The 18933-nt window shown below is 38.0% G+C and overlaps 3 protein-coding genes across 3 annotated transcripts in view; 1 reads left to right on the top strand and 2 right to left on the bottom strand.

Annotated features, from left to right (window-relative positions):
• Window positions 1-18933, top strand: part of LOC306872949 (uncharacterized protein) — an 819728-nt gene that overhangs the window by 175554 nt on the left and 625241 nt on the right. The gene's annotated exons all lie outside the window — the stretch shown is intronic.
• Window positions 1268-11950, bottom strand: LOC306872888 (adhesion G protein-coupled receptor E5-like). Its single transcript, XM_079421799.1, has 18 exons — window positions 11649-11950; window positions 10647-10712; window positions 10353-10475; window positions 10016-10141; window positions 9435-9554; window positions 9174-9302; window positions 8988-9043; window positions 8812-8901; window positions 8560-8713; window positions 8322-8438; window positions 8043-8245; window positions 6779-6949; window positions 6493-6687; window positions 5083-5300; window positions 3680-3838; window positions 3428-3599; window positions 2079-2159; window positions 1268-1991 (listed from the first exon to the last, which is right to left on the bottom strand). The coding sequence occupies exons 1-18, from the start codon at window positions 11674-11676 to the stop codon at window positions 1947-1949; spliced, it is 2253 nt and encodes a 750-aa protein (XP_079277925.1). The 5' UTR covers window positions 11677-11950; the 3' UTR covers window positions 1268-1946.
• LOC306872260 (uncharacterized protein) lies at window positions 13259-18864 on the bottom strand (the record flags this gene model as incomplete). Its single annotated transcript, XM_079420757.1, has 5 exons — window positions 13259-14386; window positions 15105-15462; window positions 15614-15781; window positions 16334-16417; window positions 18670-18864. The coding sequence occupies 5 exons, from the start codon at window positions 18862-18864 to the stop codon at window positions 13374-13376; spliced, it is 1818 nt and encodes a 605-aa protein (XP_079276883.1). The 3' UTR covers window positions 13259-13373.

Genomic DNA, 18933 nt, shown 5'->3' with positions numbered 1-18933 from the left:
ACGCTGTTCGACACGCATCACATGTGCTATATTCTTATATTTTGTACATATCCAATTGTAAATTTTTATTTTAATTCACTGTTAATTTGCTATTTGTAAATGCATTTTTATTTATATTCACTGCTGTAGAAAGCCTGAGCCTCGCAGCAAGCTTTTAAATGTACAAATTGTCACTGATATCTGGTGCATGACAAATAAATTTGAAAGCGAAACATCTCTGCAGTCGCGCTGAAATGTGTCCATTAGTCCATTAAACATTTTCAAAAGATTCAGAAAAATATCTCATGATTTGACCCCGTTAACAGCGTCTGGAAGACGGCTATATTTTTCCTAAGTCAACAGAGACAAAAGCAATAATACTTATCCATTGCTGATGTGCTACAATAGATCCAGGGGAAGGAAACCAAATTAGATGTGTCAGCTTCTATACCAATTGTTATTTATTTATTGCAATTATAATATGAATGCCTCCTGTATTCAACACCTAACACAATATATAAATGGCATACCTTCGCTGCCTAAAATGAACTACACCAAAAGACGTTCACACACTTAATAATAAAACTAGAGAATAAATCACCATACAAACACACACACAGAAGCCTCTTAAATTATGTTTTTATGGGTCATGAATATTAATGATTCATCAGCATATCGATCTTTCTCCCTCATAATTCTCTATAGAGTTTGCGTAAATCGTCCAAAAACAGAAAATAAAACATTATCGTGCACACACACATTTACCTGAATATTATTGGGCTGCTGTTAAAATATGAGGTCGTTTCTTCTCTGTGTTCGACCTGAGGAGGGAGACAACACAGAATCATCAAGGACACTTAAATGAGTCCGAAACTAATGTCAGCAGGTGAAAGTGAAACGATCTACTCACCCAGAAAAGCCCATTTGAGCTCCATATTAGGAGACAGGTGTGATTTCTGTCATCGTTTAAATTCCCAATCATTAATTCCCACAGTCACGTGGCGTCCTCGGAGTCTGTCCATCTCTCTCTTAAATGTTTATTTGACTTTTTCCAGAAGCTCCTGCTCAGTGTGAGGATTTCACCGCTTGATTGCTCTCGTGATATTCATTGTACATTTATAATTACAGAGAGAACGAATGAATGCACAAATAAACCAAATTAAGTATAATAATACCAGATCTTAATTAATTATTAATGTTAGTTACTAATTGATATCAAATTTCCATCATATAACTGTTGGTTGGTACAGTTAATGGACAAAAGCAAAAGAAAAACACTAGAAATATAAGCAGAAAAAACAACAATATTCCTCAGTGAAGATGTTTTTGGTTTGATTATCAGCATAATTACAGGAAAATGTGATTTTTAAAAAATACATTTTAATATAAAATAAATTCAGGAAATATTAGTACACAAACATCATACATCTTTATCATTAAGCTTCACAATAACAGCCTTTCTGATGAGATCATTTACGTATTTAAAACCATCACAATAAGCTCTCTACTGTTTAAAACCAAACTAGTTTTACTTTCATTTCTCATATTTGTTTTTGTCTTTTTGCAGTTTTTGTGACATAATCAAACCAAGATAGCCCTCAACACAATAAAACATGTATCCTTTTAAAGAAGCTGCCTTTTGAATAATCTAAAATGTAAGATTATCTACTTGCACAACAAACAACAAAGAAAAACCACTGTGACTCTCCTAATAATTTTGTTCATTTAGTGGTGTGATCCATTCAAGCTGTTCAGATGACAGGCTGTAAAAAGATGTGAAGCATATGCCGTATGATGACTCCATATCAGTATTCTTAAGCAGTTTTCAGATCTTCTGATTGGACAGGAACGAGAAGGACGAATTCATGACCCCCTGACCCCCTGTTGAACTGAAGTGAAACGTCTTCATTTTCACAGAAAGCGTTCAAGTGTTCAAAAGTGTGTAAAATCAGGATGTGACCAGTGCTTTATATGTGCGACTCTCCTGTGCTGTCCTCGCTCCGCAGAGGCTTCTGTAAAAGTAATGGGAAGAATGAAGAAGCTGAAGCAACAAACGCTGCTTTAATGTCCAGAACACACTCAAACACACACTAACTTACCTGACTGTTGCTGCTACTGTATTCAGCTTTCTTCTTGCGTGGACACATTCGGACAAACAGATTGTAATACTCGGCCCTGACCTGAAGGCGACACAACAGGCAAACTAAATGATATTATATATAGGGCATTACTGTATTATATAAGCGTTTGGAACTCCCTAGAATGAAACGGTCTGTTATTGGCTTATTTGGCAGGGTCATGAATAATAATGAGCTCTGCTCTGATTGGCTGTTTCACAGTGCTGCTCAAGTTGAGCTCTGCTCTGATTGGCTGTCACAGTGCAGCTCATTTCAGTAGCTCACAGCAAGAAGGAAACATATATATTGAAATACTTTCTCTTGCAGTGATATCGTCAGGTAATTATACTGTATATAAAATGTGGGTATCAGGGAGCTGCTATTAATACACGGGGCAAATGCATTTGAACGATCGGTTGATCGCGTTTTAGTTTCACTTTCTCTTTCAAGAGATGCGATCGCACGAACTATGTTTATTTTATGGAGCGGCAGTACTTACCACACATTTCACAAGATCAGATGCTTGGCAGTGGTGCTCAGGATCTGTAAATCATCAAGATCTCCTCACTGAAGATCACATGATCACAAACGGAAATCACTTCCGTACACTTTACAGTAAGGTATCATTTGTTAACATTAGCTAATGTATTAATTAACATGAATGAACAATGCATTTATTAAATTTATGTATTAATCTTTGTTGTTGGTTAATAAAAATACAGTTGTTCACTGTTTATTCATGTTAGTTCACAGTGCATTTACCAATGTTAAAAAAACACAACTTGTGATTTTTATAAATGTATTAGTAAATGCTGAAATTAACATTAAGATTCATAAATGTTGCAGAAGTATTGTTCATTCTCAGTTCATGTTAACTAATGAACCTTATTGTAAAGGGTTACCAGTTAATTGTATAATAATTAACATAAACCACGCCTTCTTTCTTTGCGTGAACATTTGGGTGGTGTTACGCAAATATTTCCACACCGTGACGTAGACATGTGGGACGTGTTTGAATGAGTCGTTTTAGGAGGGTGTATACGAGTCTTAACTTTGATAAAGAATATCTCTTTGGGTTTGAGACTTTGTCTTTGCAACTTCAGGGATCTCATCTATGCATGAACAGCTTGTAACACTTCGAAGAGGAAGGAAAACTTGAAATCGCATCATATGACCCCTTTAAACCATTGAAATCCTGTGATGTCAAATCTACAACAAACCACATAGTGCAAACCGCATAGTGACACGACTCACTCACCATCTTCTACCAAACGTTCAGTGAGTGAGTCGTGTCACTACGGGGTTTCTGAGTCATGTGGTGTTTTAGGTACCGGTTTGGACAGCAGGCAGTGCATGATGAAGATGAACGCCCCCTGCAGGCTGTTTAAAATAGTGAAGAGGTACAGCATGACCTCAGTCCCTTTCTCCTGGAAGAGGAAGCCACCGAAGATCCACGTTCCTCCAAGAACACACAACTGAGCCACGGCGGTCAACGTGAATCTCCTACACACCAAATATAATTCATCAAAAGAAAGAAAATCAAGACTGATTGAATCTATTTTGGGATCAAAACACACTCAGACCTGATCCTCTTGAGATTGGAGAGGTCTGGATTGAGACTGGAGAACTTTAGGGCCAGTTTCCAGATGGTGATGATGAAGAAAAAACAATTGAGGATCATGACGATGCACACAGGCACAAAGAAACTCAAGATGAAATAACGATCGAGAGAGAGCCAACAACTGGAACACACATTAGAAGAAGAAAATTAGTCACAAGGTCACAACATACAAAAGACTAGCTCATGCCTCTTTCATATTACCGCTGACTGTATGAAAACTTGTGCCATCCAGCGTTATTGTGTGTCCTTGATATACTATTATAGTTTTTATATAAAATATTTTAAAATTAGTTTTTTTGTTGTTTTTGTCTTTTTTATTTTAAATATAGTTTTTATTAATAATTTGAATTAGTTTTTAATATTCTCCATTTGAAATGTAAAGTTTTAGTAATTTTACGTAATTTTTTTAATGAATTATTTATTTCAGGTTTAGTTCATCAACTTAAAATAAATGAAAAATGCTACTAGCGAGATAAAATGTTTATCTTTCTTATGTAGGGTACAACAGCACCTTAAGAAAAAATGTGCTATTCACTGCACCTAATGTATGATTGCAGAAAAATATAATAAGCCCTGTAATAATCTAATAATGACAATAACCCTCATTCCGTCATGCCCTACTGACTTTCTTTTTCCACAGAAAGTTGAGTCAGACTTCAAGCCAAATTTTGTAACGATTAATCTTGATAAGATCTTGCTCCTATAGGTCTCTTCCTCCTATTCAGTCATTTACAGTCACTGCAGGCACAGAGACACGTCACCCGACGGTGAGGGTTATGATAATAACATTATGACTGGAACGGCACTGGCCTTATTATTGTATTGAGTCAAAGACTCTGAATGATTAACTGGATTTACAGCTCCAGTTAATGTTTGACCATGAGGCAGCTGAAGGAGTGTTTCTGAAGACTAAATGTGACCCTGGAGCACAGAAGCAGTCATGAGTAACACAGGTATATCTGTAGCAATAACCAACAATACATTGTATGGATCAAAATTATACATTTCTCTTTTATGCCAGAAATCATTAGGATATTAAGATCATGTATCATGAAGATATTTAGTACATTTCCTACTGTAAACATATCAAAACTTCATTTTTGATTAGTAATATGCATTGCTAAGAACTTCATTTGAACAACTTTAAAGGAGATTTTCTCAATATTCAGATTTTTTTTGCTCCCTCAGATTCCAGATTTTCAAATAGTTGTATCTCAGACAAATATTGTCCTATCATAACAAACCATACATCAATGGAAAGATGATTATTATTAACTCTTATTAACACTTATGACTGGTTTTGTGGTCCAGGGTTATAAATATGAATTACTTCTAAAAGACACACTTCTGGATGCAGAAACTCACTGTCTATCGGTGCCGTATCCCTTTGGGAAGGCGATGGCAGAGACGGAGACGATGATGAGAGGGACTCCGTATCCCACCGCACACATGTGGAGATGTTTTAATGTGGTGTTAAACACCAGCACAACCATCCGGTAGAGCTGAACCCCCTCCAGCAGCATCCAGCAGAACGCAGACAAGAAGAAGAAATGAAGCAGACCGGCCACAATCGCACACGCTACCTGAGACAAACAGAGAGAAACAGTACAACTACATGAGTCAGTTAATGGTCTTACATTTTATTCTCTTTTTTATAACAATAATCCCATTCAAATCTATAAACAAGTTGTCAAAAGTAATCAAATTCATCCAAAAGTAGTCAGAACACACCACCTAAAAGAAGTCATCTTGATTACAGTTTTCTACTTGTAATCAGCAATTCATAAGTAATCTACCCAGCACTGTGTATTACCTACTATGGGTGTGCGATATTGACAAAAATAAATCAATAATTTCTTGGATATTATTGATAACGATAATTAGTCAATATTTTGCTGAGTGTGTTATTGTGCTGGTATCTTAAACTGGTATCAGACTCATATTCTGTGTGGTGGTCAGTTCACACTGATAGAGATTAATCTTTTCCAATAAATTTAAATTGATTTTTACCTTTATAAAGCCATTTTTTAAATTATAAAATTATAAAGTGTGCATTATCTTTTGAATCAAATTCTTACATTTAATCAGTGAACTAGAATATTTGACATTTGGGCTGTTACCAAGCAAATTAAATCAGTAACAATAAAAATCATATTTGCAATGTAGATGAAACAAAGAAGTGGCTTTAATGGTTTTTGTAAAATACTCGATAAATGTCAAATCGCACATTGTACTGTATATGTGTGTGTGTATATGTATATATATATATATAATTTTGTATTATTATTATTATATAACTATATCAAAAATACAGTAAACCAGAGTGAAATATTACAACTTAAATTCAGTATGGGGTTGGATCATCTTGTTTGCTTATAATAAACATGGAATTTGTATTAAATACACCAACATTTCACGTACCACTCATTTTATGTACATCATGCTGTATCTAGCATTAAATGTTGTTTGATTTAAAAGTGCTATTTTAAATTATAAACACAAATGTAACAACACTTTTCTTCTACAGTTAGGTTTAGCTTGTACACTGTTATAAATAAAATATTATTCTAATATACGTAGTAGCGTCACTTACAAATGTTTCAGAAAAATGATCCATGTTTTGTGCTTATGTTTTGAGAACATAATTCAAGAGCAGATAACTTTGAACAAATGTTGTATTAACGTTACTGGAAGGATGTTTGTTCATAACTTTGGGAGAACCTTTAACTTGTGAGAATGTTCCGTGTTATCTGGGGGTTCTGCACTCAAACACACCTGATTGTGAGTGCTGGAGATCCCGCAGAGGAAGACGAGGTCTGCGATGAAGAGACAGATGCTCAGATGGAGGTGGATGCTGGTCCGGGTTCCTTGGATGGAGCGGCAGAACTTGAACGTCAGGATGCAGAGAAACAAACAGACCAGAGACAGAACTAAACCCACACGCGTGATCAACACCAAATCAAATGAGTCCTGGAGGAGAGGAAGAGGAAAACAGAGGGATGAATGTCATCATTATTTAATCTGAAATCTTAAAAATGTGAAATCTGGCTCAAAGATGTACCTGGACAGGATAGAGAGCCATTAACACAGCGAAACTACTGAGATGAGAGCAGGAGCACACTGTATGAGTGCTGTTAGACTCCGCCCTCTCACAGCCCCGCCCAGACCACGCCCCCTCCACCTCATCCCAGTACACACAGGAGTAAGCCACGCCCCCAGACTCCGCCCTCTCCTGAACGACACAGAACAATAGTTCAGCAAACGAGGAACACGTGAACACCTGCCTAAAAAGTTCAGAAAGAGGTCGAAAACTAACAGAAAAAGGAAAGAACTAAGCTGCCTTCACACAAGAGTTAATGCTGCTCTGAGCAGCAAATAAACCAGCGCAGCGCTTCTGATGCTTCTGTGTACAAAAAAAAATAAGAATTTAAAGTGGCAGACGTGCATGCACTTAGAATAAACAGACGATATCGTCTGCTAGTGTGGACGGTAATATAGTTATAGTTAAAGCACAGCTTTGCTCCACTGACCGCCAGTTATTTTTACACAGATTGCATTAAGTAGTAATGTAGTAAAACACAGATATTAAAAGGCGAAATTCAGTAAACACCTTATTGATGATGTATATTTTGTACAGGCAAGAAGATGAAGCCAGAATATAAACACAATGTGCAAAGTTTCACATTAAATGACTTCCCATAGAAAACCATTAGAAGGAAACATTTGTCTGTGTAAACTATGCATCATTAATATGGTGAATACTGAATTTGATCTTTTAATAATACTGCTTTAAATATATTAAACCACTTTAAGTGGTTTTACAATGTTTTGTTGCGCTGTTTAATGATTGAAATATTGCCACGGATGCTTAATATGGATTGCAAATGGCCAAAACTTGCATTTTGTTCACATTCCTTTTTTATTAATATTTTTGAGAGGTGATGTAAATATTTTCGGCTGTTAAACAGATGGAAAACTGACAGGCTTGTGCTGCAGTTCTGTGGATGTTTTGCCCTCCAAGTCTTCGAGCCGGTCACGTAATGAAAGCTATGAATAGTTATCGTTCTTGGTGTGAATGGACCTTAAGTCTGGAGCATTGTAGATGTTTCTGCTGGTCTAAGCTGGACTTTATTTGGCTCAAACTGATAGAACATCTTGGATAAGCAGCTGGTCATACCAGCTTAAGTGTACACTTCATGCTGGTTTTTCAAACAGAGAGCGTGCATTTCATGGTAGTTTTTCATTTGTAACCGTTGAACCATTAATAGCATCAGACTCCAGTGAGATCTTGTGCTGGTCATAAGCTGATATGTCAGTATCTTCACCTCCACGTGTGTAAAGACGAGCATCACCGGCTCTGACAGCTGTTTGGTTTCTGTATTACTGACGACGGCGGTCACCACTTTAGAGTTGAGTTGATAAGTGACACTTCTCTCTTTATCATCTGATTTCTCTCCGCTTATCTTGTGGAGCAGATCACTGGAGGTGTTCAGATCTTTATAACTGACCAGAGCCACAAACGCAAAACCTGTGAACAAGAGAACATCTCGTCATGAAAGTGCTGATGGATTCATTAGTACATATATCTACATGTTTATTTGTACCTGGATATGAATCCCCTACAACTGTTTCCCAGCTGGTGCTGAAGAGGGTGGAGTCTGTGCTCAGAGTGACACGCCCACTGGGCGGAGTCTGACTCTTCATGACTGCGACCTCAGCAACTGTCAATCACATGATGATAGAGAACAACTGCTTTCAATCTTAATCTATATTTATTATAAAAATGCCTTATTTTTAATATTTCCATTCAGTGCCACAGTGCATCTAAACATGGTTTCTCACAGGTGTTGTGCGTCTCCATCCTGGTCACAGGCTCTCTCAGCTGAGGTCCAATCAGACGCATGCTGTTCTCCACCGCACCCAGAAACTGACTCAACATCTTCCCATCCGTGATGTTTCCTTCAGACAGCAGCTCGTCAGAGGAACTGCACAATTTCTGTGAAACGAATTAGTGATGTTCATTCACCCCTGTGCGAGTGCACGATCACAAACTACTATCTGAATATATACTATATCATGCAATGTGTGTTTCACCTCCAGTAATTTCTCTCCAGTGAAATGTTCTCCATGTGGATCATTCAGAGACTCACAGCTGGTTTTCAACAGTGACATCAAATGCTTCAACTAGAAAAGGACCAATGCAAATCAATATATATGAGTCTGACCGTATATCTAACAATAATAATCAAAAGGAGTAGTACACATTTTACCTTCTCCGGTGTGTGGTCTCCATCCGACTCGGGTTCAAACTGATCACAGTCCATTTCTGTGCACATTAAAGATAAAACAATAATCAAACAATTGACAGCAAAAAAACACTAGCAGCATAATGAACAGAACAACCTAAACATGCATCAGTGCATTTAAAATGAAGCCAATATTGCTATAATTCTCACCGATGCATTTTGACTGGTTGTTGCCATAGTTACTGTAACCCTGGTGGCATTTGCAGTTGTAGCCGCCTGGATGATTGAAGCACTGAGCAGTTCTGCCACAAACATCCGGATCTGAACACTCATTGATGTCTGTGAGAGAGAAGATGGGAAAACAGTCTCTGTTAATGTCATTTTCACATAATTGCACATGATTAGACACACGTTTGATGTGACTGACGTTGAGATGAGTATCATTAGCAGCTGCAGGACACTGGCTCTCACCTGTACAGGTGCCGTTCTCATGTCTGTGAAACCCTAGAGAACAGCTGCAGGAGAAACTGCCAGGTGTGTTAGTGCAGCTGCTGTGAACTCCACACACTGAGGACAAACACTCATCCACATCTGCAGCCGACACAAAGACACACACACGTTTCATGCGGATGCAAACCGTGTTATGTTTCTGTACAGATATTAGTGAGACCAGGGACTTTCACAGTGGCTCGGGCTTCTGTCCCATGCACTCCGAGTTTCTAAGCCTTGCAGTATTTACATCCCAAATAATCATTTCAAACAGATGTTTCTTTCAGTTTTGAATCTGAAGTTTATTTTTGAGTGTGTTATGTTTATTCAGCACATATTTGTGTGTGTGAAAAAAAAGTGACGCAAAAAACTGATTGTCATTTATTATTTTTTTATGAAAATACCCTAAACTACTTTAAATGATGTTACATTGATCAGCCTGCAGGAGAGAAATGGAAATGGACAACCTGGCCAAAATAGGAATGTGTCTTAACGTAATCAATTAATTAATGGCAGCAGCCTGTGTTAATAATTTGAATTCATGACCTTATTATAGCGCTCACCTTCACAATCTGGTTTGCCCATCTGCTGGTACCCATGTAGACAAATACACTTGTAGGAGCCAATTGAGTTCTCACACGTCATATGAGCTGAGCAGGGAGATTCATTCTCCAGACACTCGTTTATATCTGACAGAAGTTGGCACCAAATATAATTTTAATACAAATGTTAATATATAAATATAATATAAAGCGATGTGCAAAAATAGCGTCTTTTATAACAGAATGCTTTTTACAATGTTTTGTACGTCACTTTGGATTAAAAATTGTGCTAAATAATTAAGCGCAAATGTACATGTCGGTGAGGTGAAATCCTCAATCCTACAATCCTCTCTCGTACCTGTACATGTTCCTGTTAAGTTCATTTTGAATCCTTCATTGCAGGTGCAGGAGTAACTTCCCTCTGTATTTGTACACTGAGCATGATCACCACACACAGGAAAAACAGCACACTCATCCTCATCTGAAAGAGAGACAGACACGTGTGCAATCAGGAAAGATGAGGTTTAACTGGAATAACTGTTCTGCGTAACGAGAACAGCTACACAAACTCCCTAATCTGAGTGACGTACAGCCCAAACGTTTACTATTCAATCAAAACACATAATCCATAATTAACGTAGGTCATAATTACCAACACATTTCCGTTGAACAAATTTATATCCAATGGCACATCCACTGCATGACGGCAGAAAGAGACCTGGGATGCGAAAGGAAAACATACAGCCATATTTTAACATCACTGAATGCGCATGCTGGAGGCTAAGTGAGGGCTGCCCATGCAGGGCCAGTGCTAAGGGCCAAATTCTCAAGGGCCCTGATAAGAATATTAAGAAAAAGAAATACATTAAGACATCTTGCCATACCAAAAGTGGATGTTTCTGTAGAATGACCCAGATACAATGTAGTTTAGTTAAGAGTTCATCTGTTTAAGATAATAAAATGTGTGCATTATTGCTATAGTGCAACTGAAACTGTGCCTGCCACTTTAACAAACTATTTTGTGTTGACCGCTCAATTGTTGAACCTTGATCCTTATGGCCGTAAACGCCATATATTTATATAAGATGGCATTCCTCTGAGTTGCATTGTGCACAACATTTAAATAAAGATGTTTAAACTAAAATTCCTGTTTAAATACAATAAGTCAAGCTGCTATCTGTATTTGTGAGGGACATGTTTGCACTGGCTTCTACCCGCATGTGGGCAGAAACAGGAAAAACCCTCTGTAGGTGTGTCTGGAGTCAGACCTTCAGGGTCATGAATGTGTTGGATCCGTAGGTGGTTCACTTCTTACGAAAAAAACCCCCTCACTCACAGTATTACCATAATTTCCTCTTAAGACGGTATCAGTCTTACTATCCATTGCTATTTTTGTTTTATTTTTGCGTCATGTTGGTGCAAAAGAGAATGAACGCGAGGCTTTGGTGTGAACAACATGCTCCAAGTCTCTCTGGTTTTAGATTACAAACAGAAATCGACAAGACTACTCTTTAAGTGTGTGTTTTTACACACACACACACATTATAATGTTCTTACAGACACATATATCCCCAGAAGTCGGACTACTAATCCAATTTCAGTATGTCACAAATACATTCACACACATGAACAGAGTAAAACAAAACCTACTCACCCAAAACAAGTGCCCATGTCATCTCCATTTCAGGAAACCGTGAATAGCTAGGTTTAATGTATGTGTGTAGGTTCACGATATATGAAATTACCAAAGAAAGATCAATCTCTAGCTGACTGTTACTTCACGCCTTTATCTCTTTCACTTCTAGATCTCCTGTCATGTGTTCTGCCTACAAGACAAGCACCAAAGATTCCTTAGATTTCCTGAAAACATTCAAACACTGTTTTATTCCTCCTCCTGTAGAGAGAAGTGGAGTCGTGTTTCTTGGCTGCTATTCTGACTGTATATCACCAGTGTGTGATACTCCAACCACAAGCTGCCCCTCCTTCCCCAACACAACTGACTCATCCTCAACTCATTTAGGAATGACCAATGGTTGTTCATCTAAAAATAATAACCAGCATGACTAATAAATTATTAAATAAAAACTACATCCCTTTTATTTTGTTTGTTGCATCCAATAAATTGTAGCATTACAAAACATTAATGCAAAATTGCTATTTAACTATTAAATCCAACCTACTTCATACATATACACACAGTATATGTGTGTGTGGTAATATAAAGCTTAATTACGTGATTCTAATTAACATACACATTTAACAAACTCATATTTGCTTGATTCTGGTCATAAAATAACAACAACAATAAAACCTTCGTTCCAGGGATTAAACAACATATGATCAGAATGTCCAAGTTAACACATTATTACATGCAATTTATTACATTTACCAATGATTTCCATTTTTTCCCCATAATACACTTGCAGAAAGCTATCCATTGGTAGTCCCAATTCATCTCAATAGCAGGTTGTATTGTAAGTCCCCCCTGGCCAACATCTGCTATAATATCATAAGATTATTTAAAAGATTTAAATGGAAAAAAAAAGTGAAAATATACAACTACTTTTGAATAGGTGCTTGTTGCCTACAGAATGGTGTACTTACAGCATCATTGTCTTGCTTCGTCAAACACGACTACAATCACAGCATTCAACATTCAGTCCATCTCTACTCCCAATTCACATGAAAGCTCAATGTGACCGCCTCCAACTGGCATTCAAGGGATAGTTCACCCAGAAATGTTAATTCTGTCAGTAATTACTCACCTCCATGTCGTTCCAAACGCGTAAGACATTCATTCGTCTACTGAACACAAATTAAGATGCATTCCGAGAGCTCTCTGACCCTCCATAGACAGCAAGGGTTACACGATCAAGGCTCAGAAACATAGCAAATAATCCATGTGACATCAGTGGTTCAACTGTAATGTTATAAAGCATACTTTTTGTGTGCAAAGAAAACAAAAATAACGACTTTATTCAAAACTTTGTCTCCTCTGCATCACCCTATAGCGTCATTTCGGAGAGTATTGCATTCGTAAACAACGAACGCTGTTCTGTGTTAGCAGCTCCGTACGAGCTGATATGATATGAATGTAAACAACGTATCCATGTACATGTGTTGTTTACAAATGTGATACTCCTATCTCCTTGCTACGTTTCTGAGCCTTAATCGTGTAAGGATCCTTGCTGTCTACGGAGGGTCAGAGAGCTCTCGGAATGCATCAAAAATATCTTAATTTGTGTTCAGTAGACGAATGAATGTCTTACAGTAAGTAATGACAGAATTTACACTTTTGGGTGAACTATCCCTTTAAAAACTCAAGATACAATTTCAGGATGAGCTGAATGAGTCCTGTTTCCAGATTGACCGATGAAAGTCACTCTGATGATTCTGGAGGAGTTTGTTCTTTAGCGTGTTTGTTCTGGTGGGCCTGAAAAGCCCCTAAATAAGCGAATCTCTCGCCGCAGATGGAGCAGCGGTAAGGTTTCTCTCCTGTATGAACTCGCTCATGGATCTTCAGGACGTCTGATCGTGCAAACGTCTTGTCACATTGAGAGCACTTGAACGGTCTTTCTCCGCTATGAATCCTCTGGTGCTTCAGCAGGTTGGTGTGTTGACGGAAACTCTTCGTGCAAACACTACATTGGTACGGTTTTTCTCCCGTGTGAATTCTCTGATGCACTCTGAAATGAGCTGGATCGGAAAAGCTCTTCCCGCAGTGAAAGCACAGGTACGGTCTCTCTCCAGAGTGCATTCTCTCGTGGCGTTTCAGCTGAAAAATCTGACGGAATCGTTTGTCACAGTGTGTGCACTGGTGCAGTTTCTCAGAGTGTATTTTTTGGTGTGATATTAGACAAATGGGTTGCTTAAAGGTTTTCCCACATTCGCTGCACTGGTAAGGCCTCTCGCTGGCGTGTGAACGCATGTGTGTCTTGAAATGGGACCCATCTCTGAATCTTCTCTCACAGTGAGGGCACTTGTACGGCTTTTCCCCCGTGTGGATTCGCTTATGAACAAGAAGAGATTGTTTGGTGCTGAAATACTTGTTGCATTCGCTGCAGTGGAAAGGCTTTTCGCCAGTGTGCGTCTTCATGTGAATTTTCAAATTACCCGAAGAGAAGGAAACCTTCCCGCACTGCTCGCAGCGAAACTCCCTCTTCACGCGGTGCTCTTTTGAATGAATACTTCTTTCTTTCAAGGTAGGAAAGCTGATGTTGCACTTCTTACAGGTGTAGCGTTTCGGTTCAGAGTGTTTTCTCTCATGCCTCACTAAATTTCCCTGTTTGCAGAATGTTTTCCCACAGGTGACGCAGGAAAACTTCTTGGCCGGCGGCTGCTCTTTGGATGTTGAGGCCATTTCTTCATCAGAAGATAAACTGGTGTTTTCACCTGAGAGGAACAAAGTAATATTTCTATTAACTTTGACTTGCATGTCTCCAACACACAAAGCATGAAAGCAAATATAAATTGCGAATCTCGACCACAAAACCAGTCATAAGGGTATTTTTTTTCAGAAATTGAGATTTATACATCATCTAAATAAATAATCTTTCCATTGATGTCTGGTTTGTTAGGATCGGACAATATCTGGCCAAGATACAACTATTTGAAAATCTGGAATCTGAGGGTGCAAAACAAAAAATCTAAATATTGAGAAAATTGCCTTTAAAGTTGTTCAAATGAAGTTCTTAGCAATGCATATTACTAATCAATTTTTATATTATATATTTACAGAAGGAAATTAACAAAATATCTTCATGGCACATGATCTTTACTTAATATTTCCTAATAATTTGTGGCATAAAAGTAAAATCAATCATTTTGACCCATATAATGTATTTTTGGCTATTGCTACAAATATACCCCAGATTTAAGACTGGTTTTGGGGTCCAGGGTCACAATTCTGAAAATAATTCTTTGTATACTGGTCCAATATGACTACTCCCAAACATCTCCCTAAACCTGCTCTCAAACCTCATTTTGTCATGGAGTATCCTTACAGGTAAGCATGTGTACCTACCACCTTCAGCTTAAAGAAACTTGTAAACCATGTAAAACCATTGGTTGATACACCAGTTAGGATCATATATTAAAGGAAGAAACATACCCGAGGGATTAAAGTCATCATCATCACCATCATCACAATTGTCATCATCATCATCATTGTCACTTTGTACTTTCTCCTCAGTGGTTTCTTCCCTCGTCTCCTTCGAATTCCTGCAGTCCACCAGTTTGACGGAGCACATCTTCATTGGCGTCTGCAGCATCTGCTGTTCTCCAGCGTTACAGTCAGAGCCCAGAGACTCTGTGGAGTGTTGGTCAATGGATCCATGACTGTCGCACACGCTCTCCTGAGCGTCAGTATAACAGAGCAAACTAAGGCTGAGCTCTGAGTCCTGTGTGTTTCTGGATCTCTGATCAGAGAGTTGCTCTGTGGGCTGATCTCTAACACTCCAGACTGAATCCTGACAGTGAAGAAAACAAGATATATCAGCTGAATCTGACACAGGAATCATGAGTCGACTTGGGGAACTCAATTAGAAATTAAAAGTTAGATTTTCACTCAACAAACCGACAGTGTTTGAGCTGAAGGATGAAATGAAGAGCTGTTCAAACCTCTCTGTTCAGTTTGTCTCCTCTTTCTCTCAGCTTTGTCTCCAGTGAAGCCACCTCTTTCTTCAGCCGACAGATTTCTGTGATGAAATCCTCAATATCCAGCATGGACAGATCAGTTCCTACTGATTTACAGCAGACCACATCCACCTGCGCTTTCATCATCAACATCTGAACACAAACACATCATGATTACAACATTTATAATGAACTGACACTGATTTAACCTCAAAATGATTGTTTACGATTATGAAGGAGAGCAGGAGCCTGTTTCATAAAACAAGTTTACCATAATTACCCAGGTTTATTTGAGCTAGTCTGACTTATTTTGAACCAAATCAACTGACAATAAGTCAGACTAACTGAAATAAGCCAGGCTTATTTGGTAAACGTGTTTTATGAACTGATCTATATGACTTTGACTTCGGAGAACATTGCAAAATGTGTTTAGGTGTGTCAGTATCTTTCCGAGCCAGCGTTAAGCAGGGATATATATGACAGGAAACCTCCTTTATTCAGTGAATTAACTTCCTGTGACTGCTTTAATAAACTCGTTTAGCGTTCGGCACAAAATAGCGAGATACGGAGGGGAAGCATCACTTACATAATCAAAACAATAAACAGACAAAATCAACAAACCCATAACGAGATCAGTAATATAAATCGAACATAAAAGTGAATCTAAATCTGGTAAATGGTGTAAAAGACATTAAAAGCACTTACCGGTTGAGGGTTAAAGTGTAGCTCTTCTTTGCTTCTATGGTTTGTTTCCTCGAGCTGAAGAACCTCACAGCGCCCCCCTCTGAGCTGGCGCGAGAAATAAGATCATAAATAACTGCATATGTTAATACCTAAATATGCTCTTGCACCTAGTTTGAAAGAGCCTGACTATTGAGAATTGCGTGATTCTGATTGGTCAGTCGTCACATTCCCCGATAACATCTGGTAAAAGCTAATAAGGCAGGATTCTGAAAGTCTGACAGTAATCAGTGTTGGGTAACATTGTAAGGTTAAATAATTAACCGTTGAAAATATTATAAATTTAAAAAAGTAATCAAATCTTATAGTACTTTAAAAAAGTAATTGAAAAGTTACACTACTTGTTACATTCTAAATAAGGTAACTTGTAATCTGTAACCTATTACATTTCCAAAGTAACCTTGCCAACACTGGCTGTTGGTCTATGATGTTCTGATCAGGTTTGAGAAAAATATTCAGAGATATTTGGAAACTTTTTGGCAAATTATAGAATTTTTCTCTCTCTTTTGCAATTTTGATCTAGAACGTGTTTTTTAAGTGATCGAGATTTGCTGTGATGTGCTGTGTATTTGTAAGGCTGCACAATTGGGCCAAATTTCAAATAGTTATTAATAAATAAATTATTATATATTATAAAATCATGAAAGAAATACATTGTGATTGCAATAATACTATTATACTGTATAATTACATTATAAATATTGTAAAATGTGTGGCAAATGTTGCATTTTGTATGTCACTTCACTTTCACTTTCACATTTTGAAACTAATTTTTAATTAACTTTATTTAATTAACTTGCGGGCTTTTGAGATTGGATAACTACACTATACCATATAGTGATTTTTTTAAATTAATTGTTCACTCCTAGAAGTTAGACTTATCCAGTCAAGTCACCATTATTTATATAGCGCTTTTTACAATGCAAATTGTGTCAAAGCAGCTTTATGGTATTAAACTGGGAAATAGTGTGTTGATTTCATGAGGCTGTTAATCATATTTTATGTGGTGAAATGCACAAAGGAGAGTCACTGGTGGGTTTAATTTAATCAAGAAAGAGCCATGGTTTGTTAATTATCCATTTCATCACTGTACTTCCAGAGCATTTATGCCACCATGTAAGGTACACTCTTACAGGGGCGGGTCTACGTGGTGGCCAGGGGGGCACCGGCCCCTCCTGAAATTCGATTGGCCACCCCAGGTGCCCCCCCTATTAGATGTCTTGTGATTGGTTCATTTTACGGCCAATCAGTTTATAGACTCTACTGCAGTTCGCGATTCAAAGAAGTGCAGCGCCAGAGAAACAACGGTCGTCGCGGACTTGGACTTTTACTTTATCAAGTTTGGGAAGTCAAGACACCAAACAAAGAGCTGGTAGGTAACCTTTATGTATGGTTTAATATGTTTGTATGGTTTTCTCAGATCAATGTTTTTACCCGTCAGGCTCTGCTCGCGTTGGTCGTGGTTGATTTCAATCGAATGTTCAGTCAACGTTTAATAAAACACAATAAAAGTAAAATACGCTGGGCGCTATCAAACAATAAACACTGTCATGGTGATTTGCATATTTTGTATCAGTTTATTTTGTGACAGTGACCACATAGCAAGATTGCACCAAATGACAATATGCACAGAATGTTCCAAAAATAATAATAATAATAATTGTCTGGTGACACGTTACTTGTTAATGCATGAGAGTAAGTTGTTAGTTTTATGAAAACACTAAAAATAATAAACACTGCTCTAAAATTTAACTTAATGGATATATACAGGGATGACAAAAAACTAAATTAATCAAAAATGTGCTTTATTACTACATTTGTTTACAAGTAACTTTATTCAAGTTAAAAAAATAATGAAATCAATAGGATTTACGTAATATACTGTAGAATTTAGCTTTTTTTTTTTTTGGTCACTGGCGGCCACCCCGTTTGGAGGCAGTGCCCCAGCATGCCCCCCCCCCCCCCCCACTGAAAATGCTCTAGACACGCCCCTGCTTACTTGGTAGAAATGAATCCTCTGGGCGGAAAAGTTTGGGAGTTTTGTGGCAGCTATTTTAACTCCACTGGAATGTCAAATAGAATTAAAGTTCAGATAGACTTCAAATGTACACCGATCAGGCATAACATTATGAGCACCTTCCTATTATTGTGTTATCCATCGAGGCATGGACTCCACTAGACCCCTGAAGGTCCTGTAAGTTGCAAGGTGGGGACTCCATGGATCATACATGTTTGTTCAGCACATCTCATAGATGCTCGATTTAATTGAGATTTGGGGAATTTGGAGGCCAAGTCAACACCTCAATCTCATTGTTGTGCTCCTCAAACCATTCTTGAACCATTTTTGCTTTGTAGCAGGGTGCATTATCCTGCCGAAAGAGGCCACCGTCACCAGGGAATACCCTTTCCATGAAAGAGTGTCCATGGTCTGCAACAATGTTTAGGTAGGTAACATCCACATGGATGGCAGGACCCAAGGTTTCCCAGCAGAACATTGCCCAAAGCATCACACTGCCTCCGCCAGCTTGCCTCCTTACTATAGTGCATCCTGGTGCCTTGTGTTC

The sequence above is a fragment of the Barbus barbus genome (assembly GCF_936440315.1).
Source record: "Barbus barbus genome assembly, chromosome: 7".
Classification (NCBI taxonomy): Eukaryota; Metazoa; Chordata; class Actinopteri; order Cypriniformes; family Cyprinidae; genus Barbus; species Barbus barbus.
Note: the sequence above shows the minus strand (reverse complement) of the source record. Positions and strands in the feature narration are given on the sequence as shown.